This window comes from Crinia signifera, chromosome 11 (assembly GCF_055691185.1).
Source record: "Crinia signifera chromosome 11, ASM5569118v1, whole genome shotgun sequence".
NCBI classification, from domain to species: Eukaryota; Metazoa; Chordata; class Amphibia; order Anura; family Myobatrachidae; genus Crinia; species Crinia signifera.
In genome coordinates this window covers 30,584,727-30,610,478 of record NC_139227.1, presented here as the reverse complement: position 1 = coordinate 30,610,478, position 25,752 = coordinate 30,584,727, and the positions used below count along the sequence as shown (strand labels likewise).

The 25,752-nt window shown below is 45.5% G+C and overlaps 1 protein-coding gene across 1 annotated transcript in view; it reads right to left on the bottom strand.

The window, feature by feature from the left end:
• CPNE2 (copine 2) overlaps nucleotides 1-25,752 on the bottom strand; it is an 80,781-nt gene that overhangs the window by 18,905 nt on the left and 36,124 nt on the right. Inside the window, exons 2-4 of the mRNA XM_083164796.1 lie at nucleotides 15,189-15,379; nucleotides 6,321-6,500; nucleotides 4,166-4,240 (exon numbers count right to left, since the gene is read on the bottom strand). Coding sequence (XP_083020922.1) covers nucleotides 4,166-4,240; nucleotides 6,321-6,500; nucleotides 15,189-15,356 — 423 coding nt within the window. The 5' untranslated portion in view covers nucleotides 15,357-15,379. The remainder of the gene's footprint in view (nucleotides 1-4,165; nucleotides 4,241-6,320; nucleotides 6,501-15,188; nucleotides 15,380-25,752) is intronic.

Below are 25,752 nucleotides of genomic sequence, written 5' to 3'. Positions count from 1 at the left end.
CGAACCCATGACCTCAGCGCTGTGAGGCGGTAATGCTAACCATTACACCATCTGTACTGCTTAGAAAGTTAGCACAGATCTCTCCGTGTGTATGCCCCAAGAGATTAATTATCTCCTGCTAACAAAGTCAGTGCATGCAGTCAAAATCTAGTCAACTTGCTTAGCAAGTGACTGCAAATCTCTCTGTGTGTACAGAATGAGAGATACTGATCGCAATCTCTCATTCTGAACCACTTAGCACAAATCTCTGCATGTGTATGTGCTCCCCATGGGAGATCTGGACACAGGGAAATCGCCTACTCTAAATAGCTAAGCAAAATTGCTTAGTACACATCTCTATAGTGATAAAATGAAGAGTGATAAACCACCAATCAGCTCCTACCTGTCATTTTTCAAACACATAGCCCATGACATTTTATCACCTTTCAAGCATTGTACATCTAGCCCATTAACAGATTCTTCAGGCAGGTCAAGGGGGGCTGCAAAGGTGGTTTGTGAGTCAGCAGTGACTGTACCAAATCTCTATGAAATGAGTGGAGAGAGATCTGTCCTAGTTCCGCTGCCCTAAAATAATGGTACAATAATTTCGGTAAAACGTCAGATTGGAGGGCTCTCCTACCCAATCTGTGCTCGATGGCCACCAGTCTAATCTTATTAATAATAATATTTTAGAAATTAGAAATTTATATATTAGAAAATTATTAGTGAGCCCTACTTTTTTTATATGTCACTTTATATTCTGAACTTTTAGGATTAGGGAGACTATCATAAAAAAAAACAAAGAATCACACATTACAATAGGCTTCGGGGCACAAATATTCCGCCCAGATTGCATTGCAAATGCAGTTTAATGGGCCCTATGTCTTTTCATGCTCTTTCCTTTTGGGGAAAGCTGAATAATCTCTTCCGCGGGGGAAACTTTGACCAGCCCTGGGGGAAAAGTGCAACCCTGGGCCTTGTGGCAGAAGCAGGGGTGCCGACAGCTGTACCGAGACCAAGTACTGGGAGGGGTGTGGCCAATACAGGTAGGTGTGGCCAGCACCCCTACTTAGGAAATCTATCAATTATTTTGGGACGCAAGCAAGGATGAGCGCGATCGAGCACCCTCTGCAAATCATGCAGGGAGGGAGAGGAGTGACTTTTACCTGAATTAACAACCTTATTTACTTATTCACTAAGGGGCCCATTTATCAAACTATATTTGCGGCTAAATCCCCGAAAACGCACATTTTCGGGGTTTAGCCGCAAATATTAACTATCTCCTAAATGTATCAAAGGGGGACCGCAGCAGGGATCCCCCATAGGTTTCTATGGGGGATGCGAAGCTGCCCGATGTATTAACATCGGGCAGCCCGGCATCGCAGCCCTGGGCTATCGCCATTCTGATATGGCGATAGCCCATTGTAGCCTATGGCTACACTTCGCACTGCCAAACAGGGCAGTGCGGTCATAGAGGTCGGCGGGGGTCAGCGCATAACCGCGCATGCACTGACCTACCGGCTTCCGGGTTAGGGCTTCGCAGGGCCGGGCTCCTATCGGAGCCCTGTCCCTGCGCCCTTAAAAATGATACATTGCCCCGGTATGATTGCATTTTACAATGCGATCCTGGGTGGTAATATTCCGATAAATGCGCCCCTTAAGCTGGCCGTAAACCAGGTGATTTGGCTGCAATCTGGACACTTTTTATGCGATTGCAGCAATCCATCGCATAAAAGCATCCAAATCACATATATGAAAGTAGGTCCGATGCGATGCGTGGTCCATCGCACCGGAGCTTGGGAGTTGCAGCTGCTGCAGTACCCATCTGCCGACTCGCAGCCAAGCCAAGCAGCCTTGGCTAGGTTCACATGCAACATATCGTATGCGAACGGATTGTATATGATGTATCGCAGAACACAAAACCTGCCTCGCAAGCATAGAACATAAACACAGATATTTCCCAATATGCAGAGGTGACTTATGTTCTTTTCAATCACGTTTCCACTGTATTCCTTATTATCTGTTATCAATGAGCCCATGAAATCAATTAGCAGTAAATTAAACAGAGATGGAAGTGGATTTCTCTGGGGCCACAAAGATAACTCATGGGATAACAAACTGATCTAATGACTTTGTGTAAAAGCAATTAGCTGGGTTTCTGTATCTGTATAAAGGGAATGCCTTTTTACAAGCACAGGGAACAGAACAATGAATATAAAACATATTTCCTCCATGAGTCTAAAGGCCCCCATACACTAGGGCGACTTGTCCTTAGGACAAGTCGCCCCCGACTTCCCCCTGAGCTTCCCCGGCTGCTCCCTGGGGGAGCTTGATTAGATTGGCACTTGATGTGCCATTTTTTACATGTGATAAATCGTCTCGATTTATCACATGTAAAAAACCCGGGGAGCGGGGGGGGGGGGGGGGGCTACAGAGCAGGGCTGCTGGTGGGAGCAGGGGGGGCTGGGTACGCTGCGGGGGACACAGGCGGCATAGAGCCGGGCAGAGGGAGCCGGGAGCTGTCAGTGCTAGAAAAAAAAGCCTATACAATGAATGGGCAGCCTGTGATTGGCTGAGCGCTCTCTCAACCAATTGCTGACTGGCTGAGAGAGCGCTCAGCCAATCACAGGCCGCCCATTCATTGTATGGGCTTTTTTTTTTTATTCAGTGCTGACAGCTCCCGGCTCCCCCTGCCCGGCTCTATGCCGCCTGTGTCCCCCGCAGCGTCCGCAGCACCCCCTGCTCCCTCTACCGCCGCGCCACCCCACTAGGTCCCAAGTCGGGTGGTCGGACGTGCAGCAGGTCTGACCACCCGACGCAGATCCGATGCGCACGGGACCGCACATCGGATCTGAGGGGACATCAAAACTAGCCGATTTTGGTCCGATTTCGGCCAGATCCGACTGATCTGGCCGAAATCGGCTAGTGTATGGGGGCCTTTAAACAGATGCCTGTATTAATGTGGACGGGTTCTATCTCCAGCTTAGAGGCACGGATGCTTAACATAAAAGCATATTGACTGAATGACCCCAGCCGTGCACCTCTGATCCTTCTGAGATACGGAGCTCTGAGGTTACAAATTACTAACGTATAGATTTCATTCATCACGTTCTACAGGATATATTTGTCCTTGATGGATTAAAGGACAATGGATGCTGTAATATTATAATGAGAAGCAGCCCTGGATCATTTTGTGGAACATGTCCATATTTATAGCAGTAGTAGCTGGTCAGTAATGGGTTCTTTCACAGCATCCCGTCTGTCTGATGTATATAACAGGCCTTAAATTCATACTATATAAAAGGCTAACTGCCCCTCTCCTCTATGGGGTGCAGTACCGCCAGTGATCACTAGATCACTCGACGGACCAAATTACTCCTTTGTGTGCTAAAATGTCAAAAAAAGAAAGCGGAAGCAATTTTTGTAGGAAAACTGATCAGTTCCAAACTTGTGGGGGTAGAGAGTTTCTGGGATAAAAACTGTCACAGCTCAAAGTGAAAGTAAATACTGCACAGCTCAAAGTGAAAGTACATTGCAGCGGCGCCCTGCTAATACAGCCACCCCTCTCCTTAATTCTCGGGGGAAACCCAGCACCTAAGTAGGTGCCGGCACGCCCCCAACAGAGATGTCGGTGGGCCGGCTTACCCATATTAGTGACATAGGCGGGCGCGCCCACCAACATTATTGACATTGGCAGGCCCAGGCCGCCATATTTAAAGTGCCTCCTTTCCCCCGGCGCCCCGCCCTCTTGTGATCCTGCAGGGATCACTAGTTGCCCATAGAACCATCCCATCTTTAACAGAACTCTCATCTTATTAAAGGACCTGAATACATAAGTAACACAGCTTCAGTCGGTGAGAACATTTATGACTGAGCACTGGTCTTCGCCAACTGAAAAAAAAACGCACTGCGCTCTACAATGCGGACTTTGTTTGTAAAGTTGCTGAAATAATGGAACAATTGGTGCGCTAGAGTCTGTCTCGTGCATAGAGGAGAACACACTGCATCTTCTTATCCTGATGCTGTTATCTTGTTGCTAAGTTACTGTTGCCACGATGCATGTCCTCGGCTTTTTACTAGAAACAGAATGATTGCTACCGGTGGAATAATCAAGCGATTATCTCAGTATGAAGTTCAAACAGCTTTTAAAATGACACACGCAGTACAGAAAAAGAAAGCGCTTTACCGTTATGACTCCCTTCCCCGCTGGCTTCCCATTTCCTAAAACTAAAGGTCGTGTTATCTTCTTGCTGGAAACAATCTAAAAAAAAAAAAAGAGAAGAGAAGATGACAAACATTACTATCAGGCTTATATGCAAGACAAATATATAAGGGTCTTCCAAGTGCAGCTATCATTGTGATACATGTCACACACACTACATTCGCTGCACAAAGAAACGCTGCTTAATTGAATGTGCCTACAAGTATGTACCACGCACCAAGCGATACAATACAATGGTTCAGCGGAATGGGCTTTGTTGGAGGAAAAAAAAAAAAATCATGGTGCAGCTTTCAGTCCTACTAAAAAAAAGGCGATTACAAGTAAAATGAAATACTTCTTATCTGGTCATGTAAAAATATTTTATTTTGTATGTTATAATCCACTATGTAAAATGTTTTTGCATCAATAAAAATAAACATTAATATTAACATTGATAATAAACAAGATAACCAAAAATTCTACAATATCAATATATAAGAGTGGAGGGGCAGGGAGAGGCGGGCCGGCAAATTAGCATATGGGAACGCCCAGCGTTTCATTGGCGTTCCCATGAAAACGCTTGGGATTCCCATGCAAATTGCCTGGTGATGCGGGGGGTGGGCAGCTGATGTCAGTTGCCCGCCCTGTCCTCGCATAGGGCATGTGACCTGCGGGGGTTCACAGCCTTGCGTGTCAACCAGAATAAGGGCCTTTGTCTGTACATTTTAGATATTATTGTTTGATGATATCATTGATCATTGTAATTTGCCCCACAGGACACTCCAGACACTTGTGCCAACATATTACTGCTAAAAATGATAAGAATAATAATTATTATTATTCTAATACTTATAACAATTCTAATAATACTTCTAATAATAATACTAATAATAATGCGAATACTAAGAGTAAAGGTGCCCATACACGCTCCGATACCGGCGTGCGTTCTGGGCTAAAATAGCATCCATTGCATCGCATTGTATGCGATGCGATGAAAAGCAAGTACAAAAAGTATGTGCAGCACATACTTTTTGTACTGTGCGATGAGGTGCCGCGGGAGCGTGCACCTCAAAGCACAAATCGCACTGCCAGGATCGGAGCGTGTATGGGCACCTTTAGTCTAATAATAACAAAAACATTAGTATAATAATAATAATAAAAAATAATTAATTATACTAATAATGTTTTTGTTATTAGCATTATTATTATTAGAAGTATTATTATTATTAGAATAATGATAGTTCTTATAATCATTAATATTTTTATTATAATTATGGTACTTGTGTAGTTTCATGGCGCCAGCACTACTTCCGGGTTCTACGCTCGCCACAAAGTATGTAAAATAAAGTAACAACTCCATGCCAATATGGATAGTTCATACCCCCACTATCCATGTTGGCATGTAGTTGATTGCCACGTAGCGTGGCAAACGTGGCGAGCCACCGATCCCACAGTTTGGGCGAGCCCCGCAAGGAGACTCAGACACTCGGCGCCATGAAACTACACAAGTACCATAATTATTGTTTGTATTATTATTATTCTGTGTTATAATAATATTCAAACATTTGTGGCTAAACCGGGAAGATCGACAAGCATTTTATTGCAGCTGATTGGATAATGTCTATTGTAGGCGCCAATAATCTGCAGCGCTGTACAATCAGCAGTACACTAACAGAATACACTAGCATGGACGTCAGTCAGTAAATGCCAGTACAAGATGAGACATGAGAAAATAGAAATGACCACAGACGACACAAAGCAGATCGTAATGTTAAAGATCCTGACCAGCCGCTGGTTTGTGGTTTCCTAAGAAGGTTCTTCCTAAAGTGCACATCCAAGAAGCCATATGTTAGCGGTGATAGATGTGGCTATAACGAGACAACATAGTAACATAGAATGTGACGGCAGATAAGAACCATCTAGTCTGTCCCTTTTCTTAACCATAATGTTATATCAGCACCATCTCTGCTCCCAAATAGCCAATATCCGTCAACCTCAAAATACAGAGAGCGCAGCTGAAAGATGCAGCAGGAGAATACGGCTTTTACAACTAGAACCACGTCCACTGCACTCAGGCCTATTATACAGTGAAGCCGCCATTGTGCGCACATCAGTATTCCAAAAACCAGCGGCAACTCACCGATCCCAGCGTGCAGTGGAATTCCCCCAGGAAGTCATGTTCGTGTAACTGTGTGCTGGACTTGTCCTGGTCAAAAATGGCAAACTTTAACTTCTGCACCTCTTCAAAGTGGTAGTTGGTTGTAAACTTCTTGGAAAATACAGGGTTCAGGTTATTGACATCCGTTTCGGTTCGGTCAATCTGGAAGAGGAAAAAGAAAAAGGAGATAAAAGGTAAATTTTTTGTTTCTCGCAGACAAATTGACACAAAACATTTTTTGTCCTAAACTCCTACACCATCCAGACAGGAAGCAATTTACGGGAACTCATTACTTGGCCATATGGAATTACTGATATACTGTAATAACACTACGAAAATCCTTGGTTCCTACGGAAAAAGGAGCTGAAGTGGTCTGATCCTCGAAATGAAATGTTAACGCCTCCAAAGTACAATTGGCATTACATACATTGAATATATTTATTATTTATTATGTATTACCAGTTATTTATATAGTGCACACATATTCCGCAGCACTTTACATAGACTATTTGAACATTCACTTCAGTCCCTGCCCCGTGGAGCTTACACTCTACCACAGGGGTTCTCAAACTCGGTCCTCAGGGCCCCCACACAGTTCACGGTTTCCCGGTCATCCGGCAGGGGCACAGGTGCATTCATTAATCACTGAAACATTTTAAAAGATCCAAACGTGGAGCTAATTAGATCACTTGTGATTCTGTGAGGAAACCTTCAAAACATGCACCGCGTGGGGACCCGAGGACCGAGTTTGAGAACCTGTGAACCAGAATAAGGGCCATTGTCAGACTTCCTAGGCGTCTGCTTGATCACAAACACATTTATGAATGTCAGCGTACATACAGCCGTGCACAGATGCAGAGATTGCCTGATTTCCATCTTCACCTGTCCGTGTCTGCAAACAGTATGCAAATAATCTGCTGTGTGTTGCAGGTGTATACACAACAGGCGGTATACCGAGCACTCTAGGACAGTCATTACTGCCGTGGAAGATGGACCCGTCTCTCACTTTCATGAACACGGATGGCAGACAGGGCTAATGTGGCATGACTCATATGTGATCGGAACGGTTTCCAAACTGGTCGGAAGTGTTGCTAAGCTATTTTCCTGTTGGAAAAATTTTAACATAACAACAGTCTGTAAAAGGATTTAACATCCACCTACAGCAGTTATAGGGTCCGTAGTCAATCTACGGACATGAAGAGACGGTGCGTGGGGCGCTTGGCAGGGGTGGTTTAAACCCAACTGCTGCTTTCCAACAGGATGGTCAGTCCTGTATGATAACAAATAAAGTACAAAAAATAAGCAGCACTGAAACTTTACCAGACTGGTTGATCGATCACAAAGAATATTTATTAAATGAATAAACTAAAATGTAAACATATAAAATGCTAAAACTGATCAAATGAAATCACAAATGTATAGTGATCCTCACCAACCAATTTATTAGGGATGTCCTGGAGAGTCCTTACTTATAGGCCCATAGATGATGGCATGAGTCCCCAAGTGGCTACCCGGAGGGAGAACAATGTGAGATGTAGATTTTGTTAGGAGTGGCCCAGGATGGCACAAATAACCAACTCCTACAGCAGTTCTGTTTGTAAGCAAGGAAAGTCCTCAACCTCCTTATAGGCCGACAGATGGTAACGTGTGTCCCCAAATGGTTTTCCGGGGGGAGAAAAAGGATCCTTTGATAAAGCTACCAGGTGTAGTGAACCGCGAAAGGAGGACATTGCCATCTCCTCCCACATATTGTTCCTGGATTGTAGCCCTGAAATACCCCCATCTGGATACATCCTAAATTTGGATAAAAGCGATCATCCATTTCATCCCATTGGAGGTTGAGGACTTCCTGTTCCTGCAAAAAGAACCGCTGTAGGAGTTGGTTATTGGTGCCATCCTGGGCCACTCCTAACAAAATCTACATCTCAAACCCCATGTCGACCTTTTGACTGTCGACCTAATGGCATGTCGAACTAATGACCTTTCAACCTAGAACCATGTCGACCTTTTCCCATGTCAACCTAATGACTGTCGACCATCATGCTGTAGACCAAATGACCGCATCCCCCTGAGGAAACTTACACAAACACACGGAGAACATACAAACTCCACACTGTTAGGGCCTTGGCGGGAATTGAACCCATGACCTCAGTGTTGTGAGGCAGTAATGTTAACCATTACACCGTCCGTACTGACTACATATGGCATGATGAGATGACTTTGTAAGAGGAATCTGCCACATGTTGAGGCAGGATGGGATTAAAGAGTTTAGCACAAGAATATAGAACACTTCTCAGGTTACTGCACATTATTTCAGTGACGTGTCGGGTACAGTGTATGACTGGGGAGACGCTGACTAGTTTCAGAGACAGATTTACACACACACACACACACACACACACACACACTGCCTGCATTACTGCACTGCACCTACTGTTGGATATAGCACGCATGCAATCTTTGCAAAGCCGAAAGCCGTCATTGGGCTACTTTATCTCTTACCATTACGGATAGGCCTGTCCTGGGACCTAGCAAATTATAAATAAAGAATCACAGTAGAGGCAGTCATTTTCTTGGGCCAATATTGAGCTAAAAATACAGTAGGAACTAGTGACACAAATGAGAGAATGAGGCACTGTGTGTTGCCTTTAAAGATGCAGTCTCAGTAGAATCTGTGCAGCCCATAAAATGGCTGCCGCCACTGTGTGCAGACAATGGGCTCAGGTCCATGGACTTCACTGCTGGGGCCCTTTTCTTATATGACAAAGGTGCATAGAAGATGTCATAAGACGCATTAGGAGACGGCTCCTATCTGTTCTCATCTAGAGAGGACACCCGCTATTATTGTGAGATTGCCGCATTCGCGGCCGCCTGGCCTCTTCTATTGACAGACATAACAATACACAAAGATGTCACTGCTCTGTGTATGGATTACTGGAGGCAGCAGTAATGATAGCTGGGACAATTAGGACAGATTGTGTTGGGAAAGGAAATGTCATTGCAGGATGTAATGAGAAAGTGCATCGATGTATAGGGCAGAAATTGCCAAGATTATCAGGGTCGTTACCTTGTGAGGTGATTAACCCTGTCATTACTGGGGCTCCATGCCATGGGATTGTACCCTTTCCCTTGGGAGTCAGCTTCTGCAGCAGAGGCAATGACCGGTACAGGTGAACATGCCAAGGCCTGGCTGATCCTGCAACATGGATCAAGGTAAATGGCAATGTCCGAGAACACCCCTTTCTCTTCTTTAATACACTGGGTAGAGACAGAGGGGCACATTTACTATCAGTGGAGATTGTATTATCTGCCATGAATTGCACCTTGGTAACTTCTAAAACACAAAACTTGGCTGAGTTTGCTCACATAGACCTGGAAATTATGGAAGGACATGTACGAATCAATGCACCATTGGCCAAACTCTGACTTCCCATAGACACCACTACTACACAGGGAGAAGGACGTAGGGTACCCACATACCTTTAAAACCAGCACCGTGCTCCACCAGCCATCAATAACAAACAGCGCCCCCTTCTGTATTGTCAACGACAAAAAGCGCCCCCTTCTGTATTGTCAATAACAAACAGCGCCCCCCGTATCAACAACAAACAGCACCCCTTCTGTATTGTCAATAACAAACAGCACCCCCGTATCAACAACAAACAGCAACCCCTTCTGTATTGTCAACAAATGTGCCCCCTTTTGTATTGTCAATAACAAACAGCGCCCCCTTTAAACCCAGCACCAGGCCCCACTAGTCATTAATAACAAACAGCACCCCTGTATCCTCAACAAACTGCACCCCCGTATCATCAATAACAAACAGCACAACCTTATCATCAATAACAAACAGCACCACCTTATCATCAATAACAAACCGCACCCCCGTATCGTCAATAACAAACACCGTCCCCCGTATCGTCAACAACAAACAGCACCCCCCATATAGTCAACAACAAACAGCACCCCCATATCGCCAACGACAAACAGCACCCCCGTATCGTCAATAACAAACAGCACCCCCGTATCGTCAATAACAAACAGCACCCCCGTATCATCAATAACAAACAGCACTCCCGTATCAGAAACAAACAGCACCCCCATATCATCAATAACACACAGCACCCCCTTATCGTCAATAACAAACACCGTCCCCCGTATCGTCAATTACAAACAGCACCACCCCCCCATATAGTCAACAACAAACAGCACCCCCATATCGTCAACAACAAACAGCACCCCTATAGCGCCTGGAGTCCTGTTGGAGAAAGTGCGCTATATAAATTAAACTAACTTACCGTATATACTCGAGTATAAGTCGACCCAAATATAAGCCGAGGCACCTAATTTTACAACAAAAAACTGGAAAAAACGTATTGACTCAAGTGGGACCATCACTAATCTAATTAGGTATTTTGGATCTTTTAAGCTACACCCACAAATATGATCCAGGCGAATGGAGACATAGGGCCCTATTCAGCTCTATTTGCAGGGCTGCAAATTCGTAACCCTGCCGATTATCAATAGGCTGCGGATGCGCACGGTACGCCGCGTGCCTGTGCGAGGTCCTTAAACGAATGAAGCCTGTGATGGCTAGCCATTGCGGGCCATTAGAAAGATGATTGACAGCCATCCAGCGTTTGTAGGAGTCATCCTGGCATTTTCTGGGAGTGCGGAGTGCATCCGCAGCCATGCACAGGGGTGGGGAAACACTTTGGTGGGCGGAGTTTACCTGATTGCGGGGCTGCAGAGTTTTGCAGCCTAACGATCAGGACTGAATCTCATTATGGGATATGAAAATATTCCAATATTTTCAAAAAATTCCGAAATCCAAAACGCTTCTGGTCCCGAGCATTTTGGATATAATAGACTCAACCTGCGTAGCTAAAAAGGAGAGCAACATACAAGGTGAGCCCCCTTAATAATAATAATAATAATAATAATAATAATAATATGTTTATGCAGCCACTTGGCCACTGCAAACCTTTGCTGCAACCACCAGAAAACTCTCCAAGCAATCACCCTTTTAAAAAGGGACGTCCAGTGAATGGCCCGGCTGCGTTCCGATGAGCCACAATGGCAGCCTCCACCGCATGGCGACCGCTGGTTCACTTTACCAGACGCTGCTCTATCAAGCATTTAACGTCATTCTTTTTTTGTCTACGGTCCTTACCCCACCACCCTGTAGAACATGTTGGCGTTTGATTAAAAAATAAAATGTTAAAAAAAAATAACCTGTAATAAAGAACATGACTTTTTTGCTTTGTATAAAGTAAATTAGCATCACAGACGCGTCAATTAACGAGAGAACGGGGTATAGAACCAGAGGAGAAAAAGGCTGAACAGTACAATCCAAGCGACACAGACAATGTGCTACAAATAGACATAAAGACTGTTATTATGTAGCATTCATTCTGCATATTACAAACACTTTGCTTTCTTCTAAAACAGAGAAAATACTTTTATGCGGCCCATAAAAGCTCATGTGGGTTCCATTAGAGATGGATTTAAAAGGTCACCGTTTGCTGCGCTTATAGCCATAAGGAAACCTTAGAAAAAATATTACCGTAAAATTAGCCCAACTGTGAGGGTGAATGGTCCCGCTGGCTCCATTTACTGTACTATTTTGTACAAGAAAAACTGCCCACGCTAAAGATTATCAGCCTCGTTTATCCGACAGGAGACCGGGAACAGCTGACTCCTTTTAGATCCACAACTATTTGGGGCAGGTGGAAGGAGCAACCCGGCAACCGCATTCCATGATTGTGCGATTGGAACCTTAAATGTCCCAAAAAAGTAAAAAGTGCAATGACTTAATTCTGCATGGCCGGCTCAAGTTGTAGTTGATAGGCCGGTTTCACACACTCCGGCTCCTGCCGGACGGTGAAATCCCGCACGGTCAGGGAGCCGTGCCGCACACAGTAGTTTATCATGGAGGGGATGGCCACAGGCCGGCAGCCGTCCCCTTCCAGTGGCGGGAACCGGCTGCAGCCGTGCGGCCGGGCCGTGGCCGTCCCGTGTGAATGGACACAATAGTGTCCATTCACAACTACTGTGTGCGGCACGGCTCCCTGGCCGTGCGGGATTTCACCGTCCGGCAGGAGCCGGAGTGTGTGAAACCGGCCATACGGAGGTGAAAATAATTTGCCGGAAGGTTCTTGCACTACATGGGGGGGGGATTCAATTGTGGGTGCGTACAACCGGCCCAATAAACACAGCAACAGTTGCACTTTACAGCAGCCCGATCTCACTCAAACTGCCCATAGGGTAGGCTGGTCTCCCCCAATGTCCTGGAGATAGCAAGGTACCATTAGATGGATAGATAACTGGAAAGCAAATGGAAGACCGGCAGCTGGAATGCTGGCAATCTGAATTCCGACAGGGGCTGGGTACAAATACTTAACCCCCCGTACCCCCTTATTTCTCTTAACGCCCTCCTTGATGCCTAAATCTTTGTCCAAGGACAAAGGAATTTGTCCTTGGACTGAAAGTACCACAAAATAATATTTTTTTGTAATTTTTAGATTTCTACTGCTTACACCAGGCATGTCCAAACTATGTGAATCTACATATCCCAGCATGCTTTGCAATCATTTTAGCATAGCAAAACTGTGGGAAGGCATGATGGGCCTTGTAGTTTCACAACATCTGGAGGGCCATAGTTTGGACATGCCTGGCTTACATCATGTCCCCCAATGCTTTTCTGCAGAACTGCATACATTGTAATCATTATCCACACAGAGTTTCGTCACCCCCAGTTACAGGTTCCAATTATCCCTTCAGCTTCCACTCGACCGCTCTGTCCAGGAATATTCTACCACAAAGCGTAAATGTGAGGTTGGTCATTCCAGCAGTCCCTTCAGTTTCCGGTTATGTATGCCACCATTTCTTAGTAAGCCAATATTGTGTACGGATTAGTTTTTCTATATAGGAAAATCCACAGAGATTATGGAGGTTATTCTGATTGACACACAGCAATGTAAAGTTCACAGCGCTGCGTGTCTTGTTTAGCTCGCCGCTCGCACAGACCCCCGCCCCCATTCGCAGGGTGAATTCGCCCGCACGGCTGCAAAAGGAGGTTTTGCATAAAATTCATCCGCAGCCCATGGGCAAATCTAAGACACTATTTTAGGCTTGCGTGTTTCCTGAGCAAGGACAGGGCGGGTACTCATGTCACTGGGGCATTAGCATGGGAACGACCATGAAACGCTGGGCGTTCCTATGGGCACATCCCTCGGCCCGCCGCCCCACACCACCAGCCTGCACTCTGTTTTCCGTGGCCGTTCGCACACGCGCAGTTAGGAACCATCGCACTCCCGTGCGAATTCGCTTGGGAGCGGATGGACCTGAAAAAGGTCCCATGAGTGGTCTTTAGTTTTTCTTTAAAGTTTGTCACATCAGAACCTTATCCCTTTGCGGTGTTGGGGTGTCTTCACTAGCAGGAGGGAGACATATTTAAAAAAATCCCTGCCTAACAGGTGGCTGCAAATAATGGTCACAGTTTTCAGACCACCCAGCAGGTCACATGTTCCAAGTCACCCAGCAGGTGCACAGGCACCAACTGTCACGTTTTCCAGAGCACAATGGTGAAGCATTTTAAATGGCAGGTGGACCTTTAATTGGGTATAAACCAAATTATGCCCTGCTCAGACAACAGCATCATATAAATAGGTCACTTAAAAGTAATTCTTCTGCTATTAATATATAGATGAAAATAATAATAATAAAAATAATTAAATAAACATGGAAGAGATATAGGGTTGTATTCAATGACTTTTGGGAGTGGTCACAGCTTGCAGGGTCAGTATTTAACTGACCCCCTGCACACGCCATTTCCCTGTCGCTAGGTTTTTGCGGCAATGGGAAACTAAGTGTGCGGCCACTAAAACAGGGAGGCTCGCTGCTAAATGCGGCGGGCTCACTGCATTATCGGCGAGCCTCGCTGTTTGGGGGAATCCTCGCTGTCATCTGACAGCAAGGGTTCCCCAGTAGGGTGAGCAGGCAGCATGTGGGTTAAACAGCAAGGGTTGCTTGTTTATGGTGATCCCCGTCTCTTAACCCCCTCGCCGGCCATATTGAACAAGGCCCATAAAGTTAGTGTAGCTATCTGTCATTCGGGGCAGCACGGATGGTGTAATGGTTAGTATTACTGCCTCACAGTGCTGAGGTCATGGGTTCGATCCCTACCATGGCTCTAACTGTGCGGAGTTTGTATATTCTCCCTGTGCTTGCATGGGTTTACTCCGGATACTCCGGTTCCCTCCCACAATCCAAAAATATACTGGTAGGTCAATTGGCTTCCAACAAAAATTAACCCTAGAATGTCTGTGTGTGCGTGTACATGTGGTAGGGAATATAGATTGTAAGCTCCACTGGGGCAGGGACTGATGTGAGTGTTCAACTATACTCTGTACAGCGCTGCGGAATATGTGTGCGCTATATAAGAAACTGTTAATAAATAAATAAATACATTTTGGGGTCACTTTGTGGCGATAAAAGGATATTCATAATATTTCCAGACTGTGCACTAAGAACCCCATCTTAGTGTAATATGTATATATTTCCTACTACCCTTAGTGTATGGTGTGTTTTATACATAGTCCACCGCAATACCATCAACGTGCCAACATGGGAAAACTGCTAGATCTATTTTCTGAACCGTCAGATAAAAGCAAATGAATTAGAACCGGAAGGTCACCTTCAGGGCTCCAGGGAGGATACAACTCTGACTAATACAACCTAAAACCTCTTGCTCGAAATCTTATTTCTAAGCCACTATGTGAAGCATAATCAATAGCTCCCCAATGCAAGATAATGTAGCTCGCTCTGCGCTGGGATCTGACCAAGTACCTCAGTCCATTTCTCATTCGCTTCCAAAAACAAGACGCAAAATGGGTCGGACTTGGATGCAACGTCCCGGTCAAGGAGGTTCTGGCAGGAAACGGAGAGTTCCACCCGGCAGACGCAGTACTGGGTCCCCACCGGACCAGCAGAGGAGGAGCTGTACGTGTAAGCCATGGGCTTCAGTAGCGCACGACAATCTGAAGACGACAGAAGAAAAAAATACACAACGGGTTACAATAAGGCAAATGAGAGGTTTGACATGCCAGCAATTAGTTTTCTACTGTGTAAGTGGTACTATAGAAATATGGTAACACAGTAATAAACGTGGTACTTCGGGGTAGATGTGTGAAGCAGTGATAAGGAAGGAGAAGTGATAAAGTTCCTGGTACTTTATCACCGGCCAATCAGCTTCTGACTGTTAAGTTACAGACTGGGTTAAAAAGGGACAGGTAGAAGCTGATTGGCCAGTGATAAAGTACCAGGAAGTTTATCACTTCTCCAACGTTATCACTGCATCATATATCTACCCAGATAAACAGCACATTTAGAGTGGTCAATTCCAAAGGGATACTGTCTAAAGGTCGACACTATGAAGTTCGACATACATTAGGTCGACCACAAAGGTCGACATGGCTTAGGTCAGTCTACAAGCATTAGGTCAACAATGGGAAGGTTGACATGAGGTTTTCCCTAATTCCAACTAATGTCAACTTTCCAACCCTGTCGACCTTAGCCATGTCAACCTACTTCATGTGTCGACCTAAGCCATGTTTAGTGGTCGACCTAATGTATGTCGACCTTTATACAGTCGACCCCATACCCATTCCATATCCCATACTATTTGTCTAAGCAGAGTGTCCCAAACACGGCCATTACAGTCCAGGTCTGAGGATATACATGAATATCCATGGTTGAATCCAGATGGGATGCAGTGAAGATCCTGGCAGATGGGATGCCGGCACTCAGAATACCACCGACGGTATCCCGATCTGCAGACAGAAGACTGGAACCAGAATCCCGACTGCCGTCATCCCGAACACAAGTATGTGGGGCTGGCTAATGTTAGATGATGGAGGGTTAGGCATTAGTGGGGAGGGTTTAGAAAGGTTCGGTTTATGCACTAGAGGGGAGGGGGGTAGTTAGGGTAAGGGTGTGGGGTAGAAAGGTTCGGTTTATGCACTAGCAGGGGAGGGGGGGGGGAGTTAGGGTATGGGTGTGGGGTAGAAAGGTTAGGTTTATGCACTAGTGGGGAGGGGGGGAGTTAGGGTTAGGCTGTGGGGTAGAAAGGTTAGGTTTATGCACTAGCGGGGGAGGGGGGGAGTTAGGGTTAGGCTGTGGGGTAGAAAGGTTAGGTTTTTGCACTAGAGGGGGGGTGTTAGGGTTAGGCTGTGGGGTAGAAAGGTTAGGTTTATACACTAGCGGAGGAGGGGGGTTAGGGTTAGGCTGTGGGGTAGAAAGGTTAGGTTTTTGCACTAGAGGGGGGTGTTAGGGTAAGGCTGTGGGGTAGAAAGGATAGGTTTTTGCACTAGCGGGGGGGGGAGTTAGGGTTAGGCTGTGGGGTAGAAAGGTTAGGTGTATGCATAAGTGGGGGCATAGTTAGGGTTAGGCTGTGGTGTAGAAAGGTTAGGTTTATGCACTAGCGGGGAGGAGGGGAGTTAGGGTTAGGCTGTGGGTTAGAAAGGTTAGATTTTAGCACTAGCGGGGGAGAGTTAGGGTTAGGCTGTGGGGTAGAAAGGTTAGGTTTTTGCACTAGCGAGGGGGGGGGGGGGGAGTTAGGGTTAGGCTGTGGGGTAGAAAGGTTAGGTTTATGCGCTAGCAGGTAAGGTTAGGGTTATGTGGGGTACACACCAGGACGATATGGCCCAAAGCGAGCCAATTTAGATACAATCTTGACCGATTGTATGTAAATCGGCCATGTTTTGGGCCATTTCGCTGCCCTTTTGATGCGATCCCGATCCGATGCGCGGCCCAGCGGGTCGTTAGGTATTTTCAGAGATCCTACCTGCAGCAGGTAGGATCTCAGAAACGGCCATTGTAGTGGGTGCGGGTCACGATCAGATCACGATAACATCAGGGGCTTTTTCTGTGCCGGTCGGCGGCTCAGTCTGCTCGTGAGCGGGTCGTACTTTCCTGTGACGACCCGCTCAGGAGCAGCATCGTACTGGTGTGTACCCAGCATTAGTCTGAGGGGGAGGGGGGCTGCCAGAAGGGAGTATTAAGGTTAGGGGGCAGATAGAGGTATGGTATTTATACTGCCGGAATTCCCTTCATCAGGATGCTGGTATTGGTATTCTGACAGCCGGCATTCCCACCGCGGTTCGTCCGTATGTATTCCAAGCAGATAAATTAAATAGAATTGAGGGAAGTCAGAATGGTACTTGTGGAGTATCACGGCTCCCATCGTATGGCATCGTATGCCATATGTAGTGGCATACGATGCGATTTTTACCGATTTTTGAGCATTTCTGGTCAAAAATCGTATGCGATCGCATCGGATGCCATACGATGGCATCCGATGCGATGGCATACGTTTTTGATCTTAAATGCATCCAAATGCATTAAAATTAGTATGAAACATGTTAATTGGCCCCCAACTGTAATTTTTCACTGTGTACCACCCCCAATACCAACGCCAACCCGAAGCGTGACGAGCCCGCGAGGGGCGGCGGTACGCGTCCTACGACCTTTTCATACCCCCACTATCCACGTCGGCGTGGAGTTGAGAATAGAAAGTGTGGCGAGCGCAGCGAGCCCTGCGTGGGGACGCGGACACCTGTGAAGCCCGCGAGGGGACGCGTATAGCTGTGAAGGTATCCGCGTCCCCTCGCCACGCTTCGGGCTCGGTGGCTCGCTGCGCTCGCAACACTTTCTATTCTCAACTCCACGCCGACGTGGATAGTGGGGGTATGAAAAGGTCGTAGGACGCGTACCGCCGCCCCTCGCCACGCTTCGGGTTGACGTTGATAGTGGGGGTGGTACACTGAAAAATGCCATTTGGGGGCATTTCACAAGTTTACTACACATTTCAATGCATTTCAGTGCAAAATCGGGTGCAATTTGATCGTATGCAATGCGATGTTTTAGCATACGATCAAGGTCGTGGGAGCCGTGATACTCCACAAGTACCGTCAGAATTAAGTCACCTGTGCTAAAGCATGGATACCCTTCAAACCTGGTCTTTAACCCCTTGAGTGGTGGGTTTTGCAAGGGCAGGACAAACCTACCAGGGCAGGTTTGTCCTGCCCCAGCAAAACCCACCACAGAGTTGTGTCCCCCCCCCCTCATCTGTTCTCCAGCGATCGTACGCCGGAGGTCAACGGCCCTGCCGCCGATCATAACAGGTGGCAGGCTCGGGGATGTTCGGGACGGCTCAAGCTCCTGAAATCCCGAGTCCCCCCGAGCAGCGCCAAACATCCCGAGCCTGCCGCCTGCTCAGTGCTTACTAGAACTAATGGCATCGGGGGCAGGGGAGCTCCGGCGTACAGTCACCAGAGCGGAGAGGTGAGGGGGAGTGATGGGAGGGGAGAGCAGAGCAGTCACTGGGGGGGTGCCCAGACAGATGATGCACAGCTGCAGGCACCACTGGCGCACACCTTTATCTTAGTGGTATGCCCAGAAATTTTACGGGACAGTCTGCTGCGTCAGCGCAGATGAGCCAGGAAAATATTTGGGCATACCACTCAAGTGGTTAATGGCAAAGTTTGGGAAACTGAAGCATGGTTTCAGATACGGATAGGATCAAATATGTACATTTACAAACAAGAACAGTCACAAAATAAACAGAGAAACTAGGATAAGAGACAATTACAACTTTTTCAAAAATCAAGGATGTAAAAAAAAATGTTTTCCAGTAAAAAAAAATTCTTTAACAGCAAATGAACAGACCAATGCTTCTTCTGATGAAACCGCCACACATAACGGCGGAGAAACGCGTTAAGACTCTCTACTTTTTATCTTGAGGTGTCCAGGATTCTCTACCAATCTCTGCCTATTTAGGCATCATTGCTATTACTACGCAGAAGTAGATGTTCCAGTGATCGCACAGTAACTGGACCTATCCGTCAGCAGCAGTCAGGGTGCTCACGTCCACCCCCGGCAACCGCCGAAGCACTAAATCGGGACATTGAGGGTAATCTGCCGGGCAGCATTTTGGACTGTGTCCCTGCTCATCTAATCTGCCCACGGCAACACACCGGACATTGCCCTGTCTCGTCTATTTACCACGCTGCTGAGGTCAGACGGCGTTCTGAAAGCCGGCTGCTGCTCCAGCCACACTCTGTGTGGAACACAAGTGCTATTTACAACAACGAGCATAACAGCTCAAAATCGCAGGAGGAGACTAATCCCACAGGTGGAATTTTGGAGATTTGTACCCAACAATACTGCTTCAACATCGGGACCCGGTAAGCTCCGGGGCTGCTGCCTCCTGTACTTTCCACGTAAAATTGTTCAAAAGTTCTAATATTGTTTACAACAGTGGTACATCTGATTTAAATATATATAGCACTTGGATGTGCGATCCGGAACTCAAAACTGACTCTAAGCTGTATTAGACAGTTAAATTGCCTTTGGTGAAATACTGAATTACCAATACAATTATTGCCATAATTGGTGGGTTTAATACACACTATCCAATTATCATCAGTGTGAGACTAAGAGAGATTGGAGACTTGGACACCAACATTGGTCACTTTAGTGGACAATTGATATATGGGGTGCAACTTCTGCTCTATCTATGCACCAGAAATTCAATCTATACAATTATAGCATTGTCCCTATGGTATCATATTAATGTATTATTACTTTTTATGTAATTTTTATATTTGTGATCACTAATTTGCAGTTAAAGTAAATAAAATTAATATTTTAAATTGGTGTTGCTGGTGCGCTCTCTCAAAATATCTTGCCGATATCCTGTAAAGTAGTTTATTTTCTGGGGCTGACAGAGGTCCCCAATTGAGAGCAGCAAGCAACCCCTCTTTTTTGAACTATATAATTGCTTATACCATTGATTAGTGTTGTGCGCCCGATTTTTTAGTTCTCCTGCTGCCCCCCCCCCCCCCTTCTGCACCTGGGAGCCGTGTGTCTAAATATATTATACGGATACCAGGAAGGCGAACGGGGTGGTTTGACAGGAATACCAAATCTCTATTGTATTGTGAACAGACCAATGCTTTACACTGCGCTGCCCTAAACTGCTGTATGCTTTATGCATCAATAAGACTCTGGGGTGTCATCTCATATACTGGAGCGAGTGCCTTTATATATAAAAGAACATTATATTATAAAACAGGACTGGCCGAAACGGTCCTCGAGATCTACCTCCAGTCCACGTTTTCCAGATCACCTAGCTGGTGCACAGCTGTAGTCATTACTAACTGTCACATTGTCAAACCTGCTGCATCATTCCTACTATAGTTCCACAGGTTGTCTGATACCCCTTTCACACTGCAGCTCTTAACCAGGATATTGCCGATTTTTTAGCCTTTTAAAACGGTTAGAGCTGCAATGTGAAAGCGCCAGTCTGCATTTACTGGTACTTGCAAACGGGTTAAAAACAGAGTCCTACACAGTTCAGAGCCTTTTTTTATTCAGTGTGAACGCCTCGGAACGGGTATATTGTACTCAGGCAGCAGTGAGCCCTGAGCTGGCTATCAGCGCAGTGAATATTTAATGAGCGGGAGCCGCTCATTACATATGCACATATGTAATGAGCGGCTCATTGATATGCACGTATGTAATGAGCGTGAACTGCTCATTAAATATGCACATATGTAATGAGCGGCTCCCGCTCATTAAATATGCACTGCGCTGTCTGTCTGTCCTGTTCTCCTAGCTGCTTTCACACTGCAAACCTGCTTGAGACCCGGTATTTATGTGTGGTGTGAAAGGGGTTTAAAACCGTAATATACCGGCTTTCACCTGCAATGTGAAAGAGGTTTAGTGGCTCAGACCCGTTTTAAATACAGTTTCAAAATACCGGGTCTTAAACATTTAGGCAATGTGAAAGCAGTATGAGACACACAAACTGTTGGTAGATCTTGAGGACAAGTTTGGCCACCCCTGTTATGTGCATTTACCTCTATACATACAAAAAAGTGATTAAAAAAAACAAAAATACGCGGCTCTCAGAAACATACGTGGCTCAATGAAAAACACCTATAAGCGTGCAGTAATTAGCACCTACTCTACAGACAGAAATAAGCCTATTAAATATTTACACAGTTCCCCAGTATATTCCCTCAGGTACAGAATTACCTCAGAACTTTGGCCAATGCAGGAATATGACAGCCCACTCCTACATCCGTGATGAGCCCAGAGGCAGTACACAGCAGAGTGCTATTTTTTGCTTCAAAATAGGAATGGTCTTAGGATAATGAGGTCACTTATCCAGCCGCCCTGCATTACGCACCATACTTTCCAGGTCCCCTCCCTGTGTTTCCTATAATAGTTGCTCAATATGACAACCCCCTCGTGTGACATCACCTTCAGCATTAAAAAAAAAATCTCCATTTGTATCACACACAAGTAAACAATCCTATCTGCTGTACGCAAATTTTAATTAGCCGTCCGCTCATTACATATGCGCATATGTAATGAGCGGCGGATTACATATGCGCATATGTAATGAGCGGGCGGCTCATTAAATATGCACTGCGCTGGGAACCAACAGTGTTCACTGCTGCCTGGGTACCGTTTCAGACCCGTTCAGACAGCAAAAAAAAAAAAAATGGGTCTGAAACGGGTAGGACCCAGCTTTTTTACAGTTTCCAAAAACCGGTATTTTGGAAACGGTAAAATCACTCTGCACCTTTTTAGACCGCACATATTACCGTTTTAAAACGGTTAAAAAAAACGGCAAAATATCGGTTAAAAAGTGCAGTCTGAAAGGGGCATTAATCACCCTGTGGAATGCCTGGGCACAATGCCAGGAAGCTGAAACCAATATAAATAAATACATTTGTATCAATTTCAGCATAGAGAAAAATCTTTGGTGCAACAGAATATAAAGCCAATTAAGGCTATTGCTACATATTGTAAGGCAAAAGAACAAGACATACATTTTAAATCACTTGTGTCAACACACTAACTCATTTTTCCTGGTGGGATTCAGCCCAACGATAAAACGTCACATCTTCCAGCCACATCGGCCTATATTTTAATCTTTAAAAACACACTCTCCAATTTTCCTTGTGTCACCATATTTGTATGTGTATGTTTTCATTTTTAATTCTCATTTCGCTACGGTAATACTGCTTTCACATTGCAGAAATGGGTAATGACACGGTATTCTTAAATGAAACTTTAAAACGGGTCTGAGCCTTGAGACCTTTCACATTGCAGGTGAAAACCGTTTTAAAAATCATTTAATACCATTCAAACATTCAACCCGTTTAACCCCCAAGGGACACGTTTCAAGCCATTGAAATCGAGCCATTCACACTGCCTAAAAAACGGCTTTAAAACGTGTAGGACTCTGCTTTTTAACCGTGTTGAAATACCGGTTAACTTTAACCGGTAAATCAACTTTGGCACTTTCACATTGCAGCCTTAAACGTTTTAAAATGGAAAAAAAAACGTCAATATACCGTTTTAAAAGTGCGATGTGAAAGGGGTATAAGTGGGTGTCTCTTATTCAAAGTGTATTAATAAAGATAACAGGAGCTCCCACGTTTTTAAATAAAACGTAAAAAATGTTTTCTTTTCACTGACACTCTATATAAAGTGTCCAAGAGGAGTGCATCCGTTAACTTATTTTCCTTCCCCTCTCCCTCTTTTTGATCTATCGACATGGATACTGTATAAGTGTAACACGGCCCCTGCAAAAAAAAAGCATCAGTCATTCTGGTAATTGCTTGCTTTCTCAAGATAACCTAATTCCTGCAATGACAAGACATACTGTACGTTGGCGCACCATTCTGACCCTATTACCCCATTTGTGACTGTAAATGGGACAGTGGACTATTCGGTCTACAATGTTACTAACAGAATGGGCCAGCGTTAGCCACTCAGCACACTGCCCCATTTACTCCCCTGTGAAAAAGGTCTTTGTACCCCTCATTTTTACGGGGAAAGTGTGAGCTAAAGTATTAACCAATCAGCTTCTGTCATATTTCAGTCTGTAAAATGGCAGTTAGCAGCTGACTGGTAGTTAATCTCTCTGCTTTCTCTCTTTCCAAGGTTTAATACATACAGTATCCCCCACAGTGACATCCTGTCTTCCCTCTGGATTGTGTCCAAAACAGTTATAAGCGGTCCTTTTACATCAATAAACTACACACGGTTCTGCAACCTAAATTGGAAAATTATCTACCATCTGTAAATGAGAGCGTATGAAATGTGCCTGTCATCTTCTGTCTACAGACAGACGTCACATACATCGGAGTGTGCCTGAGCAAAGCACATACAAACGTATGATCTTGGTTTGAACCATTATCAAAGTCCTAAACTAGTATCAGAACAGCTGCCAATGACTGCGGCCGAGATTACATCTCATCAAACTTCATACGGTTTGCATATTATGTACATTCTGTCGGGGAAAAGAAAGGACTTTGGTAGCGTGAAAGTTCAGATGCTCTAATAAGCTTCCCTATGTAATCAGACAGACATCGGTCACACACCTGAAAGGGCAAACGATGGATGACGTCAAAGAGTTTTGTATGATTCAAGCCAAGACTGGAGGGACTGCCTGCAGGGCCGGCGCCACCACTAGGCAGCTCTAGGCATTTGCCTAGGGCGCCGGCACCTGGAGGGCGGCAGTTCGCCCCTCACCCCCAGCACTGTGGTACCTGAGTAAAAAAAACTTGCGTCCCTGCTGAGTGCTGGTGCGTGCAGGGGTGTCCGTGCCGCCGGGGGAGCCTGCGGCGCTGTTATTGTGTATAAGCTTGTTGCGGCCGGCGGGGTCCCTACAGTGAATAGAAAATAACTAGCGCTATGTGCGCGGCGGCGCGGGAAGCGCTAGTTATTTTCTATTCACTATAGGGACCCTGCCGGCCGCGACAAGCTTATACACAATAACAGCGCCGCAGGCTCCCCCGGCGGCACGGACAATCCTGCACGCACCAGCACTCAGCAGGGACGCAAGTTTTTTTTTACACAGGTACCAACCTTCCCCCCCCTCCCGGCACCGGGGCGCCCCCACCCCGACTCGCCTGGGGCGCTCCGGTGCCTTGCACCGGCCCTGACTGCCTGTCATCAAGAACAACAGGAATACAACACATACATCAGGCAGTGTGTACAATACATGATGAGACAGGGTGACCAGTGTACTGATATATAACACACTGCACAATATATCACACATCAGCACCATATATCAGTACACTTCGCATTTGCCTGCATTCTGTCACCCATCTGGGTTCAGCATGATATTATCCCCACAGTCAAAATACCGAAAAGCATCGTCAGACAGTCAAAATACCAAAATCCCGACATGGTCAAAATGCTGACCTGTCAAAAAGAAAACTTTTATTGGGGTGTCTATGTCAACATAGGTTGATACGGACAACGTTTAAGGCAGACAATATGTAGGTAATGTGAATGATTAGACAACACGGTTCTCTAAAAAAGAATATACACAATTTTTTTTAAAATAAATAAATGGGCGAATTATTAGACATTAAAAAGTCAATGTGCACATATAATATCAGAGGGATACTTTGCGTGATGTAGAATTGTGGAACTTTTCCAATAAACAAGGCTGACGAAATGTATTGAATATATTACCATCCGAATTCTTCTGGTAGGGTAGTGTCCAGATTTAAGTGACGCAGTATTCCTGGGTTGCCCTATATTTCAAGGGATCAAGCTTACCATTAGACGATCTTCCTCTATAGGCTGGAATAATTAGGGATCATGCAGCTATCCCAAATAGATTTGTATCCAGATGATGTGAGGAACGTCGGTGAGAGGATGGACAGGTCACAGCAGATATGTGGATGGAGTCAGCATAAGTTGAATTAGCTCAACGCGTTTCCCCGGAATATACACCTCCGGCTTCCTCAGGAGCAAGTGTTTAATATTCAATACATTTCGTCAGCCTTGTTTATTGGAAATGTTCCACAATTCTACATCACGCAAAGTATCCCTGTGATATTATTTTAAATATGTGCACATTGACTTTTTAATGTCTAACGATTCACCAGTTTATTTTTAATAAAATTGTGACAGCGAGGATTCCCCCAGAACGTTGAATAGGGTGAGCGGCCGGCGCAGGGGGTTAAACGGCGAGAGTCACTTGTTTTCGGCGATCCCCGCCGTTTATCCCCCTTGCCGGCTGCATTGAATACAGCACAAAGGGTTAATATTATTACTTCCAGGCCACAAGGTGCAATCATCACGTGCGATTTGATCTTTTTAGTTCAAATCGCACAGGCAAATTAGTATGCACGTGCAGGTTTTTTTGTACTACATTGCAGGGTATTGTACTACATGCTACTAAAGTGTAGTCAAAATCTGGTGTAGCTCAAATCTGGTGTAGTTCAAGTCGTGCAGTGGGTCCGATTCAGACCTGCTCTCTCCGGTCCGAATTTGGCCCAGTCTCCGATGATGGGTGGAGAACTGCGCATGC